We start from the raw sequence: 21,745 nt of genomic DNA on the forward strand, positions 1-21,745 counted from the left end.
TGTTTTACTCTGGTTCCTTGAACATTTTCCTGGGAGGGTTTATTAAATTAAATGTTTTGTTTTATTTCACCTTTATTTAACCATGTAGGCTAGTTGAGAACAAGTTCTCATTTACAACTGCGACCTGGCCAAGATAAAGCAAAGCAGTTCGACACATACAACAACAAAGAGTTACACATGGAACAAACAAACATACAGTCAACAATACAGAAGAAAAAGTCTATATACAGTGTTTGTAAATGAGGTAAGATAATGGAGGTAAGGCAATAAATAGGCCATGGTGGCAAAGTAATTACAGTATAGCAATTAAACACTGGAATGGTAGATGTGCAGAAGATGAATGTGCAAGTACAGATACTGGGGTGCAAAGGAGCAAGATAAATCAATAAATACAGTATGGGAATGAGGTAGTTGGATGGGCTATTTACAGATGGGCTATGTACAGGTGCAGTGATCTGTGAGCTGCTCTGACAGCTGGTGCTTAAAGCTAGTGAGGGAGATACGTGTCTCCAGCTTCAGTGATTTTTGCAGTTTGTTCCAGTCATTGGCAGCAGAGATCTGGAAGGAAAGGCAGCCAAAGGACGAATTAGCTTTGGGGGTGACCAGTGAGATATACCTGCTGGAGCGCGTGCTACGGGTGGGTGCTGCTATGGTGACCAGTGAGCTGAGATAAGGCGGGGCTTTACCTAGCAAAGACTTGTAGATGACCTGGAGCCAGTGGGTTTGGCGACAAGTCAAAGACGTCCGTCAGCGATTGTCTTCAAGGAGTTGATCTGCTGGGAATATGTGATTTCATCGGCCTCCCCCTTGCTTAAGGAACAACAGAGCCCCACAGTGGAGTTGTCATAATAGTCATCCACCAATCATTTTTTCCCATAGGGTATTTTAGAATGACTTAAAATAAGAGCTGTGTTTTGTGTATGCTTACCCTGGTGTGATATTTTGATAACTATGTAAATCTCTCTCGAACAAGGAAATCTGGAAATCTGTTCTTTAGTCTGATGAGTCCAAATTTTAGATTTTTGGTTCCAACCACTTTGTCTTTGTGAGACGCAGAGTAGGTGAATGGATGGTCTCCGCATGTGTGATTCCAACCGTGAAGCGTGGAGGAGGAGGTGTGATGGTGTGGGGGTGCTTTTTGCTGGTGACACTGTCAGGCACTCTTAACCAGCATGGCTACCACAGCATTCTGCAACGATACACCATCCTATCTGGTTTGCGCTTAGTGGGACTGTCATTTGTTTTTCAACAGAACAATGACTCCAGGTTGTGTAAGGATTATTTGACCTAGAAGGAAAGTGATGGAATGCTGCATTAGATGACCTGACTTTTTTGCCCAAAATATTGCTTTGTCTTTATGGGGTATTGTGTGGACATAGTTTTAGAATAAGGCTGTAATGTAACAAAATGTGGAAAAAGGGTAGGGGTCTGAATACTTTCTGAATGCACTGTAATCTGGTAGCAGAGCTAGCATACCGGTGGTGGTACTGTAGTCAAAGTCGTTTTTAACTGTAATGTAGTTGATTGGTGACGATGACATTAATAACATGCATTGTGTTTGACATCTACATGTGTTGTATGGATAGACTATTGATTTGCCACACCATACGGTTTACTATGTTGGAACTATACCATCCACTTCAGTCTATTTTTAATGTTTTTAGGGCTGACCCTAACCCAATAATGTCCTATTCATGCCTTCTACTGACAGCTGCTGAAGCACTTGTGTTTTCAGGCACCAAGAGATCCAGTCTTATGACTCAGTGCTGGTGGTCAATGGAGGGTCTCTGTCAGAGGTGACAGACACTCAACGCTCTACTATAAATACATTGCTCAAGATCAATGACACTCCGTCTCTGTCTTCGCGTTTACACTTTCTCGAAATCTTGCTGTTATGTACTGTATGCAGTTTTACAAAGGGCATTTGTACATTTTAAGTTACTGAATGAAAGTATACTGGGATGACCCTGTTGGTAAGCTAACTAACACCGCTGTTAAGTGGTTTAACCTACAGTAGCGATTTGCCAAGGGCTTAGTGCACCCCAGAGTCCATGCAGATGGAACTTCATATTTGCGACGTTGGTGTCAGTGGGATGTCCTGCCTGGCTATTTGAGGTATTCTTTGGACTGAGGCATAAGGAAACATTATGTAGATATGTGAAGTGGTTTCTCTTCCTGAAAGATGCTGCAGCATTGTTTGATGTCAAAGCTGGCAGAAAGCCAGCATACAAACCAGGGTTGGGAGTAGGAGTTGAGATAGACCAGTATACTGAGTAGGATGGTGGTACATTGGATAAATATACTGACTTCAGAGTAAATTGGAGGTCCAAAACTCTGAGTAATCACACCCATGCCATGGATTCTTGAACCCCAGAAGGATGTACGGTACAGCAACTGAACTGTAACACACACCCAGTTCAATAATTCTTATATCATCTCCATTGAGTCATATGGTCGTAGTTTTAATGAACATCTGAAATGAGGATTGTGAAACGATTAATCTTCCTACTTCCCTGTCATCATGTATCCATATCCCAATATCTCATAAAAAAACATTGTGTTCCATATGTCACACCAGATGCCACACCAACTCCATACCCCCCTCTCCACACACAACATACACCCTTGGCCGACCATGTGATTGCATTTAACATGTCTTAATTAAAGCAAATCAAGCAGCGCTCCACGTCCATCTATAGATGCAATCAACATACCAGCCCGGCCCATTGACAGACAGCTCCATATTTCTCCTTCATATCAGAGGGAATTCAGTCCGGCCCGCACCTTTTATTTATGACAGCCGTTAATAACGGCCAAGTGTGGCGGGCTGAGTAAATCTCTGTCACTGCATTTAATTAGTTGTGTACTTCAGAAGAGGATGGCGAATAAAGTTGTCATGCTGAGTAATACTCCTTCCCATTAGCCCCCCAGTCTGTGATATAGGACAGTGGAAGCAATTTTCAGGACGAGGCGTCGGTTGGGGAGCTCAGGCTGAATCTCCAGAGTGACAGTCTGGAAGGCTCCCAATCAATAGACCAATTTAGTACGAGCCTCTTACTCAAAGTCACAGCTACTAGCCTAACACCACACCCACTCACTGGGGGATTGAAATGGAGCTGTTTTCAGCACCTAATGGGTTAAAATGCCAAGTTGTGCTAGCTAGTGGCATATTACAGAGTTTGTGTTTGAAGGGACTTAATTGTTAGGCCCTGAAATGTGGCCTTTGCATTCCAGCAGCAACTGAGTTTGTTTTTGTTTAGGTTTGTCTTTACACAGAACACATCCGAAGCAGTGCCATGATAGTTGAATGTAGGCTAATTCTCACTGTTTTGTACACATACTTCTTTGCAGCAAGAACATAAGGATTGATTGGTTTGATCCATCCTGGCTATTGTTCCTGCCAGGTCACATTTTCCCCCCATAACTAAACCTTCTCCTAATAGTCTTGAAGAACACCACACATTGGATCTGTCAATATGAATATACCGTCTCACATTCTTCACTGCATATTGAAGCATGCAGGATGGCAACCATTACCAAATTTACTAGAAATATGAGACGGTAAGTGTGAAATTTATCTGATATGTTTTGAGGCTACCTAGAGATGATACATTGATGAAGTGTGTTATTCAATGAAAATAGACAGCTTAACTTTGCAACACTGCCACCTGCAGGCAAAGAGTTGTGTACAAGTTATTAATGAGCGCTGGTTAATATCTTTAGCACTGAAAAAACTTTCAAGGTCATTGGTACAAACAATATTTTCATTTGGAGAATTTTAGTATTGTGAGACTCATGAGTGCTGTAATGAATGTGATGATCATCAATGACTGTAAATGATGTTGTCACAAGATGGAGGGAATGTTGGAGCATAACTAATGAAATTACACTTACCCAAAAATGTACGCTTAATCCAGTATAAACTAATGTTTACAATTTATTATACAAGAGACAAAATTCACAAATTCCACGGCACAATGGCAGAGTCATGTCTTAAGCGTAAAACCAACAATGACTCAATCATTCATGCTTTCTGGGAACGCTATAAAGTCCAAAGGTTATGGGCGGAGCAAGACAGTTGGCTGTCAGAAGTATTAGAATGTAAACTAACTTTTAATCCATCTGTCTGCATATTTCAAGACGTGTCATATGGGGGTGCAGTGAGAGATACCCAATGGGCTGGATGATTCTCTTCCATCACTCAACTTTAAAAAACATATACTGAAAAACTTGGAAATCAATTAATCTGCCATCATCAACACCATGGAAAAATCTATGATTAATTATTGAAATAGCATGGGTAACAGAAAAACAAATTGGTACAATTTAAGGACATGTGGCAAACAATAATGCTGGAACTAGGGATGGGGGGGGGGTGAGCATGCGGACCTGGGCAGATGAGATAGTCGTTGTTTGTGTGCGTCTGTAATTTGTTGTTTGTAAGTGTATGTTTGTATCTGGTGTGGAGAAAAAAAGAAAATAATTATATATTTAAAAAAAGATAAATGAGATTTGAGTCTTGGTGGTGTGGTTAGATGTGGGTGTGTTATGTTTGATTTATCGTACCCTGGCAGTTACTGTTATTTGTCCCTCTTAAGGCACAATAGCAACAACATAGAGATAAATCAAGAAATCTGTCATTTTCACATTTTTGCCGAGGTCTTAGTCGCACAATTTTACATTTAGCTAAGGTGTTTAGTGCAGTATTTCTCAAGTTATAACATGTGCATGAAAAACGACTTTATTACCAGAGAGTGTGTCTGTCTGACAGCGTTTCATAGCGAATCATCTTACAAAACAGGTCGCAGCGGGACACGAGACACTCTAGAAAGGGTTTGGAATTTTGGAATATTGACAAGAGGCAGTTGTCTCAATTCTCATTTTGACCAAAACAGTGGCAGACTTGAGTGATCACTATCAAACACATTAGCAAGTTGTTCACTCCATAAAGGGCTTAGGGGCCAAATGTTCTTTCAACATAACATTGGCAACAAGTTGTTTTATGTAAATGAGTCAGAGTCTGGGGAGTTGCTTAATAGGCAGGTCTGTCTCGCTGTCTGGAGGTTCGCTGCTATGATTGGATAGAGCGCAATCACCGCATTAATTTCTCAGTGCATAACAATTCTCCCTTGGCGATACAATCCCATTTCATGGGCATGATTGTAATCCAAACCCAACCCTCATGTAAGTCATGACGACCTCAGTTACACAAATCTCACAAAACTCTGTTTTGGAATATACTGACATTATAAGTAAAGTTATTCTACTTAAACTTTTTTGTCAATTTTGGCACTGGAATAAATGTTTCTGACATAGGCCTTTTTCAACCAGAGAAGTTGCTTTTTATGTTCAGTTGCCCTTTAAGATGAGTTATCCAAAAATCCACCACTACCACCCCACCCACTCACGCACTCACGCACTCACTCACTCACTCACTCACTCACTCACTCACTCACTCACTCACTCACTCACTCACTCACTCACTCACTCACTCACTGTGTGACCCACACAGGGAAACCTTCCTCCTCTATCAGTGCCTCTAAAAAGACCCATCGCCAGTCATTCATGTCCAAATTTGCAGGATCATTTTGGGAACAGCCTTTTTATTAATCAAATTTGAACGGTGTGTTAATTTCTCTTTATTTCAGTGCCACCATGGTGAACACCATGTTAAAAATAAAAAGCAACATCTTGTTAAAAGGAATATGAAGACAATGAATTAAAACTAATAATAAAAACGGACATTAATAACCTCACAGCATTCTTATCAAACTCTCCCTCCAGGACTCAAAGAAAGAAAGAAATGGGCCAGGGTAGACAACAACAAGACAGTTTTGTTATATCCACACGTTAGATAGATATTTCCCATAGACTTTAGGTTTGGTTTGAAAGGGGGATTCTGTTGGATTGTCTCATTGTTTTTTCCCTGTAGAGGAGCATCACTGCAATGCAGCAACAGTAAATCTACTGAAGAGGAGAGTGAGAGTCTTGAAGACTCTACCTAGTGCACTGAGAATAGGGGCTCTGACTGGACACACTTTTTGGGTGTCATGAAGTGCAAACCGTTAAATCTCTAACCCTCCCTGTTCTAGCTAACTTCATCTACCACCCTGGCAAATTAGCAGTGGTAAACTACACCTGATACATAGCTGGAGTTTGTCCCGCCCTGTAAGTATACTCACAACATAGTCATTATTTTCATTATAGTACAGTATAGAGCAAATAGTATCCATATAATTTTCATAATCTTTTTTCATATTGCACCATCAGAGAATGGAATACAGAGAAATATCAATAGTGACTCCATTTCCTAATCAAAACGAGATATGTGCAAACATGACTAAGGACTTCATTAACCAAATCAATTCTTCCCTGTAATATCCACAAATAAAAGTGATCTCTTTTTATATATATATTTATAGTAATAAGAATAATAAATCTTCACATTGGATCATTTCATAGTGTGACAAAATGCTCAACTGGGCTGTCCAGTAGTGATCATAATCCTTATAATAGTCTTTAATTGGTCAGTCCCCATGCATCCATAGGAAATAGATTTATTTTTTCTTCAAAAAGTAACAATTTGAGAGCAGCTGACAAGTTGGACTGCTGTCAATTGCTTTCATTCTCAGATTTCAGATTTTCCCAAGTTTCATTCAGTGTTTAAAAGGAATTTTCCATAGAAAAAAAATGATGGGCTCCAAATTATCATCTCACACTCCGGAAAAAAGTTGTCCAGGTTCTTATTAAAACAGTGTAGTAATGGTAATAATTGATCATTTGTAATTAATAATTAATAATCATTAAAAGTTGACAACTAACAACAAATAATCCGTGATTAATAATTATTGATTAAAAATAATAATCAATAATAAATGATGTTCCCGCATAAAGTAAATATTTTGTCAAGCTCTGCGTGTCATTTCAGATGAGTGAAATTTCTCACAAGTTTAAAAAACAAAGAAAGCTCCAAAATAAATAAAAGGAGATTAGTAAAAGTTATCCCTCGTTTAAGAAGAAAGGGGACGTTATATACAGGACTGTGTGGTGAGAGTCAGTTTACTGCACTTGTAAGTGTAATAAGTCCAGTGTTAGTGTGAGTTTTAGTCCAGCCCCATGCCTCTGGTGTTATACTAGCGTATAGGACTTTGCGTAGGGGTTGTTGGTCTGTTTGAGATGTCCTCGTGAGTCCAGTAGGGACTCCTGGGAGGTGCTAAGCTTGGCGGCCTGGGCCAGCTCTGAGCCCTCCCTGTGGGGCAGGGTGGCGGCTGAGCCGGGCTGCCATTGGGGCACTGGGTCCCTGCTGCTGGCCCTGCTGGTGGCCTGGGGGGCCTCTGTGGGTGTAGGGGGCGCCATACGCGACGGCCGCTTCAGGGAGCGACTCTTCTGGGGTTCCAGACAGGCCTGACCCATGGCCCCCTCGCCCCCGGCACCACCCCTCCCTCCAGTACCCGTGCACGACATGCCCCGGTTCAGCAGGAAGTCCATGCGCAGGTAAGGAGGCAGGTGCACAAGCTCGCCCCCTACAGGACAAAGCAGAGAGAGAGATTGCAGTTAGCTTTTGGAAAACAACACCATTGAATTAAACATAACATGGCCAAATTATGGAAAAATCTCAGTTCAAAATACTTCATTAGAGAAATGACTGCCCCTGGGGGAAGGGTTGGGTGGAAATAGAAATGTCTTTACCCCCTCAGATACAAGTTCATCACATCTGCCACTCCAACCAACAAAGCTAGCTCATACAGTATGTGAAAGCAATTTACATAAATCTTCTTCAGGCTAGGGTCTACTTTTCTCCATTTCCGCCTGACTGACGTGCCAAAAATAAACTGCCTGTTGCTCAGGCCCTGAAGCCACGATATGCATATAATTGGTATCATTGGAAAGAAAACACTCTGAAGTTTGTAGAAATGTTAAAATAATGTAGAAGACTATAACACAATAGATATGGTAGGAGAAAATCCAATGCTCTTCCAATGGAACATATAGGTAAATAATTAAATCTAGCTCCCAGTATGCTATTCCTATGGCTTCCACTGGGTGTCAGTAGTCTTTTTTCTATGTTTCAGGCTTGTTTCTTCCAAAATGAGGAAGAATAATGAGTTTTAGTCCACGGACACAGACTTGGAAATGTGTGTATGCGCCCGCGACAAAGAGGACACTCACCTGCTAATACCGTTTTCCTATTGAACATACTTCTTTACCTATTAAATATTATAGTTTAATTACATTTTACATTTTAATCTGAGGATTAAATAGAAATGTATTTTGACTTGTTTTAACAAAGTTTAGAGGTAGCTTTTTGGATTCCTTTCTCTGCATGTTGAATGAGTGGATTACTCAAATCGATGGGGCCAACTAAACAGACTTTTTGGGATATAAAGAAGGATTTTATCTAATAAAATGACACTACATGTTGTAGCTGGGACCCTTTGGATGACAAATCATAGGAAGATTTTCAAAAGTAAGTGAATATTTAATCGCTATTTGTGAATTTATAAAACCTGTGCCGGTGGAAAAATATTTTGATGTGGGGCGCTGTCCTCAAACAATCGCATGGCATGCTTTCGCTGTAAATCAGTTAGACAAGAATTTAAGCTTTTAACCGATATACGACACCTGTATGTACATAAATGTTTAATATCCATAATGTTTATGATTATTTATTTGAATTGCGCGCCATCCAGTTTCACCGGAAGTTGTCCCGCTAGCGGGACACCTAGCCTTAAGAAAATTTATGTATACAAACTTAGCCTGGTTATTGAGGTTATATGCCAACGAATACTTCAGTGATGAATTATTCTCATACCGCCATGCTGCAATCTGTCCTCATGGCCTTGATCAACATTAAATTAATGACAACATTTACAATGTGGTTTAAAGCCCCCCCCCCCATATCTCATTATACACATTGGGGTAATGGATGAAGGAGACTGTGGCTTTTCTATAACCTAAATAAGTAATGTTATAGATTTAAGGCACTAGTGCAGTTTATTACACAGTTATCTGAGTAAAGTCTACAAAGTCTGAGTTTAATAAAATATACTCTTACAATGAGCCAAAAATAGAATGAATAGAGACGATGACTTTAATAAAAAATAGACTGAATATATAAGATAAAGTGACCTCATAGCAGATCACAGACTTAAGTGGTTCAATGTTATAGATTGGTCTTCCTGCAATGTAATGTTGTTGCACTATCGTCAATAGAATAAGCTTAATTAATTAATACATGTCCCTGTAATTTATGCAAAGGACTGTCTGCAAAACTCCACATTTGTTGCATCCAGTAGTAGTGGCATTACTACATCATCAAGTGGCATTACTACATCATTATCTTCAGCAGTAAATATTTACAAACCCATAGCATTACAGGCCTGATGAAGGTTAGCGAAGGTTAGCAACAGGTTAGCAACAGAGCTCAGGACTCAAGTGTTAGCTATAGCAGAGCTAGCTATGTGTCTACGCGGCCTCACCCGGTCTGTGAGCCTTGGGCACGGCCATGTTCATGACTCGGCTGACATCCTGAGGCTTGGGCGGGGAGGCGGTGAACCTGCAGATGCCTGACTCGGAGGGCGTGCTGGAGGTCAGGCTGTCTGTGTAGTCATTGGTGCCTGCCGTCATCTGCTCCGACGACGTGTCCGAGATGAAGCATTCTGTGATGGTGAACTTGGCGTGGCGCAGCTGCTCCTCCATTTTGGCATGCTCGTAGGCCCGCGCCAGCTCCTCATAGGTGGATGACGCGCTCTCTGTGGACACCATGCTGCTCCGCGCTCGGTCTACACCAGGGGTTAGGGTTAGAGGTCGTGCTAGTAAAGCAGTTAGGGGCTAATGCTAGCATTATATTTGTTAATAAGTGTTGGCATTGTTACAAGTTTTATAGTAGGCCTATCTGTTGTTAATACAGAGGTGAAAGGTTTGTTATAGACATGGTTAAGGGTTATGTTGCAGACATTCTTATATGGGGACTGTTACAGCTGTTGTTACAGACTTTTCTCATCTTCAGGTGCGTTGTTACCTGTGTCCTGAGATGGGCTGACACTGTAGCTGTCACTCTCCTTATCCACAGATCCGGCCACCCGTGGCGTGGGCAGCCTCCAGTCAGTGCTCAGGGTGTGGGCCGAGACTGGCGGGTGTGGTCGGTTCAGGGTCCACTGGCTAGCATAGCGGTTGCGTGCGGCAGGGCCTGCTTTGGCTGTGCGGCGGGCTGTGGGGTCTGAGGAGGAAGGACACAGGATGTTACATCACAGTCACACACCAGGGTGTTATGTCACTTAGCAAGGGCTCATCTCGAGTAACGCAATGCTCTGTTTTTTAAGCTGACTGTTTTTAAAGGAGTTTTAAAGTTTCTAGCTGGCTATAGCAATGAGGCTGGACACTCGATCCTGACATAAACCAACAAAGAGAAAACACCCACCATCACAATATCTCTGCACATGGAGTTCGTCTCGGGACTTCTTGTTTTCACACAAATACATAGAGCTTACAATAGCAGTGAGAAATGGTCAAAGAGAATGTTTGATTGGGTTGACTGCAGTCCTTTGCAAATAGGCTCATTTTTTGGTTGGATGCCATACACATACAGCATCTCAGTGCAAGAGGCGTCACTAGAGTCCCTGGTTCGAATCCAGGATGTATCACATCTGGCTGTGATTGGGAGTCCCATAGGGCGGCGCAAAATTGGCCCAGGTTCGTCTGGGTTTGGCTGGGGTAGGCCATCATTGTATATAAGAATTTGTTCTTAACTGACTTGCCTAGTCAAATAAAGGTTAAATAACAAAAATAATTATCATAATAAGTTGCACTGACTCACTCTGTTTGCAATAATAGCGTTTAACATGATTTTTGAATTACAACCTCATCTCTGTACCCACACATACAATTATCTGTAAGGTCCCTCAATCAAGCAGTGAATTCCAAACACAGATTCAACCACAAAGACCAGGGAGGTTTTCCAACGCTTGGCAAAGAAGGGCACCTATTGGTAGATGTGTAAAAAAAAAGTAGACATTGAATATCCCATTGAGCATGGTGAAGTTATTAATTACACTTTGGATCGTGTATCAATACACCCAGTCACTACAAAGATGCATGCATCCTTCCTAAATCAGTTGCCGAAGAGGAAGGAAACCACTCAGGGATTTCAACATGATGCCAATAGTGATTTTAAAACAGTTACAGAGTTTAATTAATGTTTGTGTGTCACGCCCTGGTCGAAGTATATTGTGTTTGTCTGCATTTATTTGGTCAGGGCAGGTTGTGACATGGGTTTTTTGTGGTGTGTTTTGTCTTGGGGGTGTATAGCATAGTCTATGGCTGCCTGAGGCGGTTCTCAATCAGAGTCAGGTGATTATCGTTGTCTCTGATTGGGAACCATATTTAGGCAGCCATATTCTTTGAATATTTCGTGGGTGATTGTTCCTGTCTCTGTGTTTGTTGTCACCAGATAGGCTGTATAGGTTTTCATGTTCCGTTTGTTGTTTTGTATATTTAAGTTATTTCATGTCTAGTTCATTTTCATTAAAGAACATGAGTAACCACCACGCTGCATTTTGGTCCGCTTCTCCTTCAACAGACGAACGCCGTTACACTGTGATAGGAGAAAACTGAGGATGGATCAACAACATTGTAGTTACTCCACAATACTAACCAAATTGATAGAGTGAAAATAAGGAAGCCTGTATAGAATAAAAATATTCCAAAACATGCATCCTGTTTGCAACAAGGAACAAACGTAATACTATAAAGAAATGTGGGGGAAAAAACGTTATGTCCTACATACAAAGTGTTCAGTTTGGGGAAAATCCATTACAACACATTACTGAGTTTCACTCTCCATATTTTCAAGCAGAGTGGTGGCTGCATCATGTTATGGGTATGCTTGTAATCATTAAGGACTGGGGAGTTCAGCACAGGCAAGTCATGAAGTACAGGCAAAATCCTAGAGGAAAACCTGGTTCAGTCTGCTTTCCCCCAGACACTGGGAGATTAATTTTCCTTCAGCAGGACAATAACCTAAAACACAAGGCCAAAATCTACACTGGAGTTGCTTACTAATAAGGCAGTGAATGTTCCTGAGTGGCTGAGTGGCCGAGTTACAGTTTTGACTTAAATATACTTGAAAATGTATGGCAAGATGTGAAAATGGTTGTCTTAGCAATGATCAACAACCAATATGACAGAGCTTAAAGAATTTTGAAAAGAATAATGGGCAAATGTTGTACAATCCAGGTGTGGAAAGCTCTTAGAGACTTACCCAGAAAGACTCACAGCTGAAATCGCTTATATAAATTAGATATTTCTGTATTTCATTTTCAATACATTTGCTACAGTTTCTAAAAACATGTTTTCACTTTGTCATTATGAGGTACTGTGAGTAAATGGGTGAGAAAATATATGTATTTAATCCATTTTGAATTCACAACAAAATATGGAATAACTCAAGGGGTATGAATACTTTCTGAAGGCACTGTACATTGTGCCGAAAGGAATTGTTAATCTGTGTGAATAACATCAGTGGAGATGGTAGTGACACTGATCATAATGCTACTGATGACTCTCTGAGGACTGGAGTCAGTCTGGTTGTCTAGAATACACTCTATTTGTATCAGTTTCAGCAATATGAATGCAATCCTGATACCACTTATTCATTCTAGTTTTACCTCCAGTAATGTAAAGAGGATGTTCGTACTGGACTTACTGGTTCCTGGCCGAGCGTCAGATACATCCACTAGCGGTCCGGTGGCCTGTGACAGGGACTGGTAGTGGACAGTGTGGGTAACCGTAGACGACTTCTGTTTCTGGGTCTCCCCAAAGTCATTGTCAGTCAGTAGCACTGTGGACCTGTCATCTGAAAGAGAAAGAGAGCTTTCACAAACGTGGTCCCTACAGTACGATGACAATAACCACAGTAGGCACTACTAACACTTAGAAGGCCACAAATATGTAATATTCACACATTGTTATCCAATGTTACACAAATTTCCCACTCGTATTTCCTAATTGGAAGCTCATTATGAGTTATGGTGTGTCTGGGAGCGTTCTGTAAGTTTAAGTCACAATTTGCCGATAATTCAGAGAACACATGAAAGCAGCATAATGTATCAGTGTCCACTCACCGACTGTCTCCATGGTGTCTCTCTCCTCTATGAGCAGCTGGGCTCGGGGGATGTCGATGTGCATTCTCATGGTCTGCTGCTGCTTGTTGATGGTGTCTGCAGGTCGCGTGTTTTTACTGCATGGGGAACACAGGAAGCCATACACAGGTCAATGCAGATCTCATTACACACTGCATAAGATATTCATATAATAGTGATTCTGATATGATTCCATAGAAACAGTATTTCATGTTTTCTTCTTCCAGTAATGCATTAAACAATATTAACTATCTATTAAGTTATGTGTCAAACTGCTCATGCTTACCTCATCAGCATCTCGGCTAAACTTTTAGCATCTACAGAGCAAGCAAGAACAAAAATCACATTACATACAGATGATTCTCTTAGTATACTTGAAAATAGTTTGACAATAGTTACAGAAATCTTTTACTGAAATCTAACCAATCATGTTGCTGCTGTGACCTCTCACCTCTAAGCCTCTTCAGTCTCTGTTCCCGCCTCCGCCTCCTGAGGACAAGTAGCAGGACGAAGACCAGCACGATGCCCACCAGAACACATGAGATGATGGTCACCATTTTCAGACCCTCGTTACTGGACGTACTGCCTGCACTCACCGTCGGGGCCTTCACCAGGGGAGCGATGGTACCTGGGGACAGGTCATAGAAATGTAATTAGCTGACAAACTGTTGTGATATTTGTTATGACAAGACCACGTAAGTTTCTTGTACTTAACTACAGGATTGTCAAGTGTGCAAATCAGACCTGGTAGAGAAGACAATGACTGCAAAACACCAGCCAAATACAAATATACACACAGTGAACAAAACATTTCCATGACATAGATTGACTGGTAGTCAAAGACTCCAGTCAGCCAAGTCATAAACTGTTCTCTCTGCTACCGCACGACAACTCAATATTAGGAAGGTGTTCCTATCATTTCGTACACTCACTGTCAATTAACGTCTATACAAGATCTGTCGATGAATACTAAATGACCTTTGTGTTAATGTTTAAAACATGCAGCAAGCGCCTGGCAAAAGGTAACAGGGCGTCTGCGGTTTTATATCCCAATCGAAATGTCTTTCCCAGCAATCCCACTCAATCTGCTCCAACAAGCTGTTGTAGCACTGTGTTGCCTGCAATCAGCACCTGACCTTCTGCCGAATTTCCAATAATGCCCAGTTAACTGAAGCACGACTTAAAAGAGGTGAACTCTTCCTTATTCGCTGAATAGTCAGCTTCTTTTCCCTTCGTGGATGGCTGGGGGGTGGATGGATGGGGGCTGTGTGTGAGTGTCAGTGTGTGTGTCTGTGTGAGTTTGTGTGTGTGTGTGTGTGTGTGCGTGCGTGAGTGAGTGAGTGAGTGAGTGAGTGAGTGAGTGAGTGAGGGAGTAAGGTTTAGGGTTGGGTAAGGCCATTGAATCGCTATGGGACTGGGGGGTGTTGGCACTGGCAGGTGATTGCTCATCTATTGTCCCCCTCTAGCCCCTCTGCAGTCGGTAGATCACATAATTATTTAATTCATGCAGCGCAGAGCGCTCGATAGGGCAGTGATGGAGGTGTCATAAACAGCAGCAGCAGACACAACAACCACCATAGCCACTGGAGTCAGCAGAAAATCTATTGGAGGTACTTTACTGCCCCATTCATCAGTTGCATGAGACTTGCATGAGACAGCTTCTTTAATGGCAGCACCAGTAAATAGCAAAATATGAATTAATTTACTTCTGCTCTAAGGCAGGTATAGTACCTACGCCGTAAATTAACATCTTGGATGGAGACTCGATCAGTTGTGACAATTTTCAAGGGATGGGAAGGTAAATGCCTTTTAAAATACAGTTCTTCAATTTTCATTCAGTTATCCTGAATAAGTCAATCTAAGCGTGTATATCTTGCAACTTATAACTTGCTGCATTATGTATAGCATCAGTGAAGAGACAAGTACACTCACTGCCGTCGTAGCTGAGTGTGGCGAACTTGACCCTCTTCTCTGCTGAGCCGGCGCTGTTGAACACCTTCATCTGCAGTTCGTACCAGGTGGCCTCGGCCAGGTCATACAGAATGTAGCTCTTGATCAGAGAGGTACGCTGGGCCGTGGTCCATGTGGGAGACACCACCGAACGGTACTCCAACGTGAAGGATGTGATTGGACAGCCGCCGTTGTTCCAGCCAATCAGGTTGAGCTTGACACGCGTGGCATTGATACTGGTGAAGAGCTCCTGTTCTTTAGAGTACTGGGGTTCTGTTGGGCAGAGAGGAGAGAGGAGTCAGACCACACACACACTTTAATGAGCGGTCCATTCACAAGTATCAGTTTTGTATTAATTGTGTCAAAGCAATGGAGTCACTATTTCATAACATACGTAAAAGGATGTCACCATCTCTCTACCTTTCCCATGAGTCTTAGCTTCGATGATCTCACTGATTCGCCCTGGCCCCACAGCATTCTGTGCCGTCAGTGTAAATTTGTACCAGGTGCCACACTTCAGGTTCTCCAGGCGATAGGAACGCTCACTAGGGCTGATGGCAAAGTTGCCCCACTGCTCACTGTTGTCCTCTGAGTATTGCAGGATGTAGCCTGATGTGAGAGAGAGAGGTTAGGCTGATGCACTGTTGTCTGCTAAACAACCATCCTGGTGTTGCTCATAGGGGACACTACTTAATGAAGTCAGTAACTTGTTTTCCAAGGTAAAACAATAAAATCTCCTATAATAGTTAGTGTTGCTGCTTGCTGTGTTGGAGTCTGACCTCTGATGGAGCTGCCTCCGTTGTCTCCTGGTATCCAGGACAGAGTGATAGATGTGGTGGTCGTCTTGGTAACGGTAAGACGAGGCTGGTCTGGAGGAACTAGAAGTAAAAACATGGATTTTAATTAGGTCCTACCTCAAGGGGCATACAGTGCATTTGGAAAGTATTCAGACCCCTTACATTATTCCACGTTTTGTTACATTACAGCCAATATCCTAAAATGGATTAAATACATTTTTTTCCTTCCTCAATCAACACAAAATAACCCATCATGACAAAGCACAAACATGTTTTTAGAATATTTTGCAAATGTATTACAAATAAGAAACAGAAATACCTGATTTACATAATTATTCAGACCCTTTGCTATGAAAACTTAAAATTGAGCTCAGGTGCATCGTGTTTCCATTGATCATCCTTGAGATGTTTCTTCAATTGATTGTCCATGATTTGGAAAGGCACACTCCTGTTTATATAAGGTCCCACAGTTGACAGTGCATGTCAACATGTCATGTCAGTGCAAAAACCAAGCCATGAGGTCAAAGGAATTGTACATAGAGATCCGAGACAAGATTGTGTCAAGGCATGGATCTGGGGAAGGGTACCAAAACATTTCTGCCAAAATCTCTGTATGTCCTTGAGTGGCCCAGCCAGAGCCCAGACTTGAACCAGATCTAACATATCTGGAGAGGCTTGAAAGTAGCTGTGCAGAGATGCTCCCGATCCAACCTGATAGATCTTGAGAGGATCTGCAGATAAGAATGGGAGAAACTTCCAACATACAGGTGTGTATTGTAGCTTGTAATGTAGCATCATACCCAAGAAGACTCGAGGTTGTAATCGCTACCAAAGATGCTTTAACAAAGTACTGAGTAAAGGGTTTGAATACTTATGTAAACTTGCAAAAAGAAAATGTAAAACTGTTTTTTCTTTGTCATTATGGGGTATTGTGTGTAGATTTATGAAGGTGAAAAAAATATTTAATCATTTTTAGAATACGGCTGTAATGTAACAAAATGTGGAAAAAGTCAAGGGGTCTGAATACTTTGCGAATGCACTTCACTACATACCATGAACACATTTCTGTTTTTATGACCATCAATACAATGGAGAATTGATTTGAATTGAGTGGTATACTGTACTGTTCCACCACAGACTCCTTCTGGTTACCTTGAACCTGCAGGTTGAGGATGATTTTATCCGGCCCAAAACTGTTGCTAGCCACACAGGTGTAGTTCCCAGAATCCTCAGCTTTCACTGTGCGGATGGCTAGGCTGCCATTGCCCTGGATGATGCGTCTACTGTCGATCACAGCAGGGGCGGGGCTTCCGTTGCTGAATCACAAATGTACGAGAGACAGTTAGACAATGAACTACGGTGAGATACGCAGCAGCGAAAATCATTTAAAAGTCTTGGATAATGGTACCCCTACTTTTTTGTGCGTAGGAACATGCTGTACATGTAAACAACTATGATTTTTTTAACATTCTGCTGATGAGTGTGAAAGGATACAGTAAAAACAAAGAGCCACTGTTTTTTCACTGGTATTTAGTTCAAGTGGAAAGCATTAAAAGTTACTCAAAACACAGCCTGTACTAAGTGCTACTGTCTGAACTACATGCAGCATGATGTGTTTCCCCAGCTGTGGGTCAGACTTTCCTGTACTCACGTCTCCTTGAGCCACTTGACCGTGGGGGCTGGGTCGCCCACCGCCTTACAGGGCAACACGATGTCCCTCATCCAGGGTGTGGTCACGGTGCCGTTGAACGTCAGAATCTGAGCAGGAGCTGCACACACACAAACACACCACAACTGAGTAAAATAATTTTAAATACTTGGGCTGACTTGATTTAGTTTGCTTGGTACAACAAAATGTATGGAATACTCCCAAAGTGGAAATCAATCTCAAATACCGTCAAGGGAAGCTCTGAAAAAGCAGTATACAATATTTGTTCCTTATCCATCTTTATTGAATTCACCTCTACACATGCAGAGCCCATCTCTGTGCTTGGACAGATGTAAAGTAATCTGTTTGGAACCAGGCTGGTCGTGCAGCAGAAGGATATCCAAAACACATCAGGTCTGGAGCTCCAGAGTGGGGACTACATTTATCACCCCTGCCTCTAGCAGGATGAGAACACTACACTGGCTATCACTGCTCACCCTCGGCTTATCAGCTCTCACAAAGAAGCACAGTGCTGACAGGGTGGAATAGCAGACTTATTTGCATTCAGTTTGATGCTGCATTCACATCCTGAGTTAGGAGGCATGGATAATATAGTCTCCTCTTTTCTTTTCTCACTTTATTTACCTCATAGGGAGTGTTTCTCAGGGTTACGCCCCTTTAAATGTTCTGATCATAGCTTTGACAAAAAAAAAAACTCAAACATCATCTTTTGTGTCTTCTAAAATCATTCAGAGACTGATACAGCTTTTGTTATCATCTACTCCTGAATACTGAAAAGTGAAACCATAAGCTCCACATAGGGCTGTGGCGAACACGAAATTTCGTTAGCCGGTGATTGTCAAGCAAATAACTGTCGGTCTCACGATAATTGACCGTTAATTAACAAACACATTTAGCTTCTCCTGGCTTTCACACCTAGCCTACAAGCAAGACATTTTAAAGAGTCCAATAAATCCATGTAATATAGCCTACACCTTCACAATGAAGCCATGATTTATTTTAGACAGGTCTAAAGAAGCATGATATGTAGTCTATTTCAAAAGAAAATGATAGCGTAATCTGTCCTTGTCAAATGGCTGTGTGCTACACTAGTCAATGTAGCAGACAAGATTTGCTTATAATTCCATGGTATTATTTTATATTATTTTATAGTATGAAGAATACAATTGAACAGAGCTGAATAAAGTAGAAAGGGTATTTTCTCCAAACGATTTGAGGGAGTGCGCACATGCTGTTATTCTGTGTTGAGCAGTTCACAAAGAAATAGGTACTCCTAAACTCAGCAAAAAAAGAAACGTCGTCTCATTCACGCATATGAGCAGGGACCCTGGGTATCTTTCTTTGGGTGTTTTTCAGAATCAGTAGAAAGACCTCTTTAGTGTCCTAAGTTTTCATAACTGTGACCTTAATTGCCTACTGTCTGTAAGCTGTTAGTGTCTTAACGACTGTTCCACTGGTGCATGTTCATTAATTGTTTATGGTTAGTTGAACAAGCGTGGGAAGCAGTGTTTAAACCCTTTACAATGAAGATCTGTGAAGTTATTTGAATTTTTCCTAATCATCTTTGAATAAGAAAATGTGTGTTTCTTTTTTTGATGAGTTTATATGATTAATTTAGAGTTATAAATGTAACTTTAGTTGTTCTACAAAATGTTGGGCTATATGTTTTGATTTTTAATACATTGTAAGGCTGCAAGATGATTCCAAGAACACAGGATGAGATGTTACTATCCTTTGTGCAAGCACTTCCAAGAGTTAATGAACAGTGAGCGTGGTAAAATTTGGGGAGCGCATCGTCAGTAGTGTATGATCATTTGAAAAAAGTTGCTTGAAAGGCATGAGCTCTGCTTTGTTTATTTGCGCAGGCTGTACACACTCCAATAGACTCTCATTCACAAGTTGACAAGCACTTGATAACGCCTCGAATTCCACGGCGGGATCTCCTTTGTGGCCATAATGCAGCCTAACAAAATCCATGCCTTTTGCGACTCAGAGTGCTGCGTTGTGCCCTTCTCCCTGAGTGAAGCGCCTCTCACTCACATGGCTCTCCATCTTGTGATCAGGTCTTTCTCACAGGCTACAAGTGAAGATAGACACATCACGGACTGTGTGATTTTGATTTAGAATGGACCATTATCATGCACCTGTATCGAAACGGGCAGCTGGGAAAAATGCACTTAAATAGCGAATGGATGACGCTTTCCCCCGTGGTTTATTTTCATGCCTGCCAGGTAGGCTGTACTCCTGTTGTAAAGATAAGCAATGTGCTTAATATTCGGACAGTTGAGGAATAAATATAGTAGACCTAGCCTATAGAAAGCTGATGGGATCCTCGTCTTTTTATTAGCGGCCATCACTCTGTTTTCTCCCGCAATTGCATAGCCTATAGAACTGTTGTGCAACATGAGCTCATAGGCTCATGGGAAGTTTTTGATTAGATTCACAAATACATTTGCATTGATGTCAGAGTGATTAGAGGGACAATATAGTTCCAGGCAATTAGAACGTTTGGTAGCCTAATTACCGTGACTACCTTCATGACTCATGACCGCCTGTGGCGGTAATACAGTCACCGCAACAGCCCTAGCTCCACCTACCCTCAGCCAGGGGCTTGATGGTGATGATGTCGCTGGCGTTTCCGCGGCCGGCTGCGGTGACGGCCACCACCCAGATGCTGTACTGACGGTTCCTGCTCAGGTTGGGGATACGGTAGAAGAAGATGTCTGGAGCTGCTTCAAACTCACTGCTCACCTGTAGGAGGGGAGAGACCGGCATGATGTTAGCAGAGAGATACAGGACCTATTCCAAATGTCTGTAACAAACTATCAATCCTTAGAGCTGAACACTGATGACACAGCCATGACAAAGTGAGCTGGAGGGATGGTTTATAAGTCCTCTCATGCCATATCTAGTCTAGCCCCTGAACCTGGTGCCTTCCTCTCCTACAATTATGTTAGGCCTCAAATTTATTGTATGCCCACCACTAACTTGCCTTCATCACTATGCTCTGAGACCCTGTACTCTGTGCCCTCCTTACCGTGGGGTGTGGGTTAGAGCAGAAGACAGTGTATTTCCTGATGATGCCGTTGAGTTTGAGAGGAGGGAGCCACGACACAAACACCACTGAGTTAGACGCTGCCGCTGCCTTCACGCCAGCCGGAGGACCAGGGACTGGTGAGGGAAAACCGTGAAATAGGGAAATATACATTATTACCCTTATTCTTGTTTTGAGCAACATCTAAGGAAACCACTCTGTATTTAAATTTTGTCAGTGTCAAAATCTGTCATTCCAGTGATCGTGCCTTAAAACTTCTTATGCTACATGGCGATCTGCAATATGCTGGAGCTGCAGTTTTTCACCTACTAATGTGAGTTGTCTGCACCGATTATCAACTCATATTTCTATAATTTCACACCAAATTCAAACAGAAGTCCTGTCAAAATGATTTATACTTGGCAACATGCTCTTCCATAATGCAAGAGGGGATATGCGGATCTCGGCACGGTTTACCTGCCAGTTGACCCCTGGCCTCTAGGTTAACCCCAATTTAGTATGATACAGTTTTGCATCTTCCCCCTAACTGTTAAGGTTAGAATTTAGGGAGGGTACGCTGATCCTAGATCAGTGCCTGGGGTGTCCTGGTCTACTAGTGTGCGTACCGTCCTCCTTGGTGCGGGTGAAGATCTGCTCACTGCGCACCCCATCCCCTGCCCGGGTGAAGGTCAGCACCTGGATGCTGTAGTTAGTGTACTTCTCCAGACCATCCAGCTCCAGGGATGGCTTAGAGGTGGTCACGTTACGGATCTCCCCCAGCTCTGAGAGAGAGAAGAAGAGAAGGGGATAGAGAGCAATTAGAAAAATATGGAAGGCAGAGAAAGAGAAGTACATAGCAAGGAAAAGAGACAGGGAAGAAGGAAGGAAGAAAAACAAGGATATCAAGAGTTGTCAAATGCAGAATTAACTAACTTACTTGAGTTACAGCACTTGTCAAATGCCAAATTAACTAACTACAGTGAGGGAAAAAAGTATTTGATCCCCTGCTGATTTTGTATGTTTGCCCACTGACAAATAAATGATCCGTCTATAATTTTAATGGTAGGTTTATTTGAACAGTGAGAGACAGAATAATAACAACAAAAAATCCAGAAAAACGCATGTCAAAAATGTTATACATTTATTTGCATTTTAA

General features: G+C 41.9%; 1 protein-coding gene across 5 annotated transcripts in view; it reads right to left on the reverse strand.

Moving 5' to 3' along the window:
* Positions 1-3,912: 3,912 nt before the first annotated feature.
* The window catches only part of LOC135548549 (cell adhesion molecule DSCAM-like), a 142,450-nt gene continuing 124,617 nt past the window's right edge, over positions 3,913-21,745 (reverse strand). For 2 of the 5 annotated variants that reach the window (XM_064978281.1, XM_064978279.1), the window contains 15 exons: positions 21,216-21,371; positions 20,593-20,726; positions 20,153-20,306; positions 17,538-17,655; positions 17,039-17,202; positions 15,869-15,967; positions 15,510-15,698; positions 15,072-15,362; positions 13,591-13,767; positions 13,426-13,456; positions 13,122-13,237; positions 12,704-12,853; positions 10,022-10,219; positions 9,480-9,782; positions 3,913-7,523 (listed from right to left, as the gene is read on the reverse strand). In XM_064978281.1, coding sequence (XP_064834353.1) covers positions 7,129-7,523; positions 9,480-9,782; positions 10,022-10,219; positions 12,704-12,853; positions 13,122-13,237; positions 13,426-13,456; positions 13,591-13,767; positions 15,072-15,362; positions 15,510-15,698; positions 15,869-15,967; positions 17,039-17,202; positions 17,538-17,655; positions 20,153-20,306; positions 20,593-20,726; positions 21,216-21,371 — 2,675 coding nt within the window. In that variant the 3' untranslated portion in view covers positions 3,913-7,128. Of the gene's footprint in view, positions 7,524-9,479; positions 9,783-10,021; positions 10,220-12,694; positions 12,854-13,121; positions 13,238-13,425; positions 13,457-13,590; positions 13,768-15,071; positions 15,363-15,509; positions 15,699-15,868; positions 15,968-17,038; positions 17,203-17,537; positions 17,656-20,152; positions 20,307-20,592; positions 20,727-21,215; positions 21,372-21,745 lie in introns of all 5 variants that reach the window. The other 3 variants (XM_064978280.1, XM_064978278.1, XM_064978282.1) reach the window with 2 other exon arrangements.

Source organism: Oncorhynchus masou, chromosome 11, assembly GCF_036934945.1.
Source record: "Oncorhynchus masou masou isolate Uvic2021 chromosome 11, UVic_Omas_1.1, whole genome shotgun sequence".
In the NCBI taxonomy this organism is placed as follows: domain Eukaryota; kingdom Metazoa; phylum Chordata; class Actinopteri; order Salmoniformes; family Salmonidae; genus Oncorhynchus; species Oncorhynchus masou.